Source organism: Tachysurus vachellii, chromosome 22, assembly GCF_030014155.1.
Source record: "Tachysurus vachellii isolate PV-2020 chromosome 22, HZAU_Pvac_v1, whole genome shotgun sequence".
Taxonomy (NCBI): Eukaryota; Metazoa; Chordata; class Actinopteri; order Siluriformes; family Bagridae; genus Tachysurus; species Tachysurus vachellii.
Genome location: NC_083481.1, coordinates 8,407,501 through 8,412,500, shown reverse-complemented (window position 1 = coordinate 8,412,500; position 5,000 = coordinate 8,407,501). Strand labels below are relative to the sequence as shown.

General features: G+C 37.9%; 2 protein-coding genes across 2 annotated transcripts in view; one reads left to right on the top strand and one right to left on the bottom strand.

Annotated features, from left to right (window-relative positions):
- The window catches only part of isy1 (ISY1 splicing factor homolog), a 7,509-nt gene extending 2,663 nt beyond the window's left edge, over positions 1-4,846 (top strand). Inside the window, exons 9-11 of the mRNA XM_060858563.1 lie at positions 2,915-3,033; positions 3,258-3,344; positions 3,874-4,846. Of these exons, the coding sequence (XP_060714546.1) occupies positions 2,915-3,033; positions 3,258-3,344; positions 3,874-3,981 (314 nt within the window). The 3' untranslated portion in view covers positions 3,982-4,846. The remainder of the gene's footprint in view (positions 1-2,914; positions 3,034-3,257; positions 3,345-3,873) is intronic.
- The window catches only part of atrip (ATR interacting protein), a 73,713-nt gene that overhangs the window by 6,338 nt on the left and 62,375 nt on the right, over positions 1-5,000 (bottom strand). The window lies entirely within an intron of this gene.

Below are 5,000 nucleotides of genomic sequence, written 5' to 3'. Positions count from 1 at the left end.
TCCCCATTTAAATGAATTGAAATCCCATTAATCCGTTCCAGCTCGCAAAATTCCACTCCAGGTGTTTTGTTTGTGTTTTGAATATGAAAAATGTACAGTACCTGTATTTATAAATGACTAATATTCTATAAAAACATACAGTAATAAACGAGAATGTTAAAAAAATAAACTGGTTTTACTTTACGGAAGATGCGCACGGAGGTTGAGGGAGGAGTAAACAGGAGGAATTTTGTCTCGTACGTACACTTTCGCTTTCGTTCACTTACTCGCTACTGTACACTCTTAATGCTACTTTACACTTAAATGGAACTTTACTAAACTTCACTAAAATTAACGAACTTAAATCAAGCATCGCGTTAGTTCTGTCAGGCCACGTCGTCAAGCGTGCATCAGCTGTTAATCAGCTGTCCACGACGCGCACCAATCCGGTTACTACATCCATATTACCGACCATTTAAATTCCCATTCATTGAGCCGCTCTAGCGCTTCGCTGCTGCCTCGATCTAAACTCCCTCCTCCAACCCCGACTCCACCATGCCGGAACCCGTGTTCGTTGTACCAGTTTACGTCATAAATCTACACATATTTCTCTCTCTCTCCCTCTCTCTCTAATTATTTAATTATTTATTTATCAATTCATTCATTTATTACTTTCCAAAAACGCGTAAGCGAGCAAATCTAATACTATTTGTATTAATTTGTATCTATTTGTATCTAATGCTTTTTGGATTTTTTTTGGATTTTTGCCCAGAACAGAACCACACCGCCAACACTAACTGTATGCATATCATCTAATAAATTCTCATTTGAAAAAAGTGGTCCTGACAGAACTGAAATTCTCTTAACTGAACTTAATTGCTACATTTTCTGTTTTCTTTACATTAATTTTGCTTAATTTTCTTCATCGCTTTTCTCTTCATGTGTTTTTGCCTTTTTTGTCACTCTTTCCTCACTAACATCTGCCGGTTGTTTTAATAAAAACCTGTCCGGTTGGCATATCAGATGCGGTGTAGTCGCACAAGTTAACGGATCCAACGCTTAAAACGGATCCGAAAATTACGGATCCGCAGATGGTCGGCACCTCACGCAGCGCCTTTGTCGTGTGCAGTGGAAAGGCGGCTTTAACCGAGTGAGACGCGGGAAGCTGAGGCGGGAAACAGCGCACACGTGGTTGTTGGGGATCTTTGTTTCGGTGGCGGCGGCTTGGATGCTCATATCTCAAGCCAAAAATTTGGTCAAATCACAGCTCGTATCTCAAAAAATTCGTATGTCAGAACACTCATATCTCGAGGCATCACTGTGTATATATATATATATATATATATATATATATATATATATATATATATATATATATATATATATATATATATATATATATATATATCTTACATATACATATCTTAAATTTTTTGGGTCAACCAGGGATAGATTTTATAATATTCGAGACTTTACAAAAGTCTTGGCACATTATATTTTTACAACATTCCTTTTTACTTAATCAAAGGTCATTTGTCAGAAACCTGCATGTTCCAATTAATTAGACAAATATAACAGGAGACAATGAGCATAAAAATTAGGATTTTTTTTCTCTGCACAATAAATGTTGTGTATAAACATAATATAGAAATTCAAAAAGCATTTGTTCAAAATAATTATTTCTGTATATTTAGAATTTTATCATCTCAGATTAAAGTTACTACTCTGTTATGAAACAGGATGTGTCTCACATGCAGTATAGTTCCAAAAACAAACTCATTTTAACTGTCTTGTGACTTTGGAAAAAAGGAATCTCACCACGAGGCGCTCATACTACTGTTAAGAGTAATTTTACTTCATTATAGTGTCCTCTCTCTCTCTCTCACACACACACACACACACACACACACACACAGTTTCACACAAAGACACCAGGCAGTTTTAATAGTTATGTGGATATAAAGGGTGTCTTTGTGTGTACATTGAGAACCCTCTGGTCTTACATGCTGGTCTTATCCCCAGCCATGTGTTTGCTATTTGGGTTAATTATCTGAATGGCAGACATGCAGCTTCAGGTTTGCTGTGTAACTGTGAGCCAGAGTCAGTCAGCTATGCTGCAATGACATGTGACATTCATTGACCAAGTACATCCCTTCATGGCAATGGTGTTCCCTAATGTCACTGGCCTCTTTGCAGCTTGGAGTTCAAGGTTTTGATTTGGTCTCCAAATTCTCTGGATTTAGGTCTGATCAAGCATTTGTGTATGTTTGACAAATAAGTCTTATTCATGTGTGCACCATGATACCACAGCACACCTTCAGAGTTCATGCCTCGAAGTGTCAGAGCTATTTTAAGGTACAAGGCAGACCTACACAATATAAGGCAATAATAGTTTTAATGTTATGCCTGATTGTGGTAACTTGCAAGAGCCGGTGCAGGATTCGGTTCAGGAAATATTAGTATATTAATTAAAGTGGCTTACTTCTTAAGTCTCTTTTAAGACCAGCCATTATTTTATCTAGTATTGTTCCTTATTAAGCTCCATCTATCTTACCGTCTATCATTAAAGTTGCTCACTTCTGGTCTTCCCATACCAGAGAAACATTCTTTCATGCACAGGTTTGTGGAGGGTCTGAGTTGTATTTGTCCTGTGAACTGCTTCTCCCTTTTGAGATGTGGATTTCTCCAGCTTTTTCAGAGTTAAAAATTCTGCTGCTTTTTTCTCAGACTTTATTATTTTGGGCCGTTTTGTGTAATCTCATGTCATACGATCCCAAAACCAAACACCGTATGCAATGCTTTAACACTACAAAATTTAAAAGGTTCAAGGATGGTGGATATTTATTCAAGGTGCTGTGGTTTTGCACTTAAATATATGCACAGCAAATATATGTCCTTGAATCATTGATTTGTTGTTTAATTAATTTTCTCACAGCAATAGCGGAAGCCATTGATAAATGGAAAGCAGAAAAAGAGGCTCGTTTTGCCGGAGGCGGAGGGGCAAAAGAGTTGGAAGAAGAGGAAGAATACATATATGCTGTCAAAGATGATGAGGTAATGGCACAAGATAGAACACCATACTTCTGATGACTTGCATCATGATGAAGTCCAGTTTGTTCCTTGTTGCTGTGTCCTGATGGCTACTATAATGGACTACGGCCATGCACTGTCCAACTTTTTTAGGTTTCAGGAAGAAAGAATAGCAGCCAAAACATTTGGTTCATTGTAGGTCTTTAACTTGTTTTCCTTTTTGTATTTCTTTTTTATTTCATTTACAGTCTGATGATGAGATGAGGGAACAGATGGAGGGGGAAGATGGAGCACAAACGTTTATTGCTCATGTACCCGTGCCGTCCCAGAAAGAGGTGAGAAACTGCTTGTGTGAAACTGTTGTGCCATGTCAAAATGTCACTGTAAGGGTGCAGTGGTCAGGCTGCACCTTTGTTAATAAATTCTTCAACAATATGGTCAACATAATTTGTTGTGAAATGCCACAGATAATTCAATTCATTAGTTGCTATGCATTCTGCATTACTGTAAAGCATTCAGTGATTTATGTCTTTATAGTTCAGTTTGTCTATATCAGCGGTGTCCAATCTAATCCACAAAGGGCCGGCCATTCCAACCAAGCAGAAGCCACACCAGAGTCTACTAAAAGCCAAGAACAACTGATTAAGCAGGTGGAATCAGGTGTGGCTTCTGCTTGGTTGGAATGAAAACCTGCACCCATACCGGCCCTTTGTGAATAAGATTGGACACCGCTGGTCTATATACTTTAATCTGAATCACGACATTAGAAAATACGCAACACTTGTTTTACTATTTATTCACCACCACTTCTAATTTGAGCTAAAATTGTAACTTTACTTCAATAATTAAATTGATTCACTACAGATCGAAGAAGCCTTGGTCAGAAGAAAGAAGATGGAGTTGCTCCAGAAGTACGCCAGCGAAAGCTTAATGGCACAAAGTGAAGAAGCTAAAGCGCTGCTTGGCTTGTAAAGACACCTACGTACCTACGTCTTAGTTCACGCATTTTATTGTTTATTCTGACGGGGTTCAGGTGATGAAGGGTAAATGTGTATAATGCCATTCAAAAATTGATAAGTGGATCCCCTGAATCTATGTGACTGTCCAACTCCACAAAAACTGCATGGCAGCAGCTTATATATGGATACATATACATGTCATTTGTTTTAAGAGGAGTGCTTTATGATGTGGTACCATGTTTCACCAGCCATTATCAAATGTAAAACACTGTATGTCCCAAAGTTTTTTGACACCTTACAATCACACCCGTAAGTTATTGTTGACCATCCCTTTCCAGATTTAGTTCTCCTTTGCAGGTACAATATCCTCCATTCATCTGAGAAGGGTTTGCACTATATTATAAAATGTGGCTATGGGGATTTTTGCTCATTTCAGCCACAAGAGCAGGTGCTGATGCTTGATGAGAATGTCTGGGGTACAGGTAGCGTTCCAGTTCATCCTAAAGGTGTTCAGTAGGGTTGGAGATGGAGCTATATACAGTTCAGTCATGTTCTTCTGTACCAGCCTTGACAGACTGTGTCTCTATGTCTCACTTTGTCATGCTGGAACATATTTTTATTTCCAGTGAAGGCAAATTGAAATGCTTCAACATCCAAAGAGCTCCCATACAATCGTGCTCATTCTTAGCGCCAACAGTTTGGGAAGGAACAACATACGAGTCGTGACGTTCAGGTGTCTGTATTCTTTTGGCCATAAAGCGGGTTTTGGGGAAATATCTTGTTGAGAATCAACAGCAACAAACAGTTTTTTGTAAATAAGTTTTCTATACAATGCTTACATTTTTTGGACCAGTAAAAATTTTTCTAGAAAAGAAAAAGTTTGTGTATTTATTTGGCTTTATCTCTTTTAGATTGAGGTCTTTTCTGTTCACTATGAGGACATGATACATGTTTTGTTGTTAATAATTAAGTGTACAAATGTAATAATGGGCTCGAGTTGTCTGTATAGATCTATATTACAGTGTAATAACA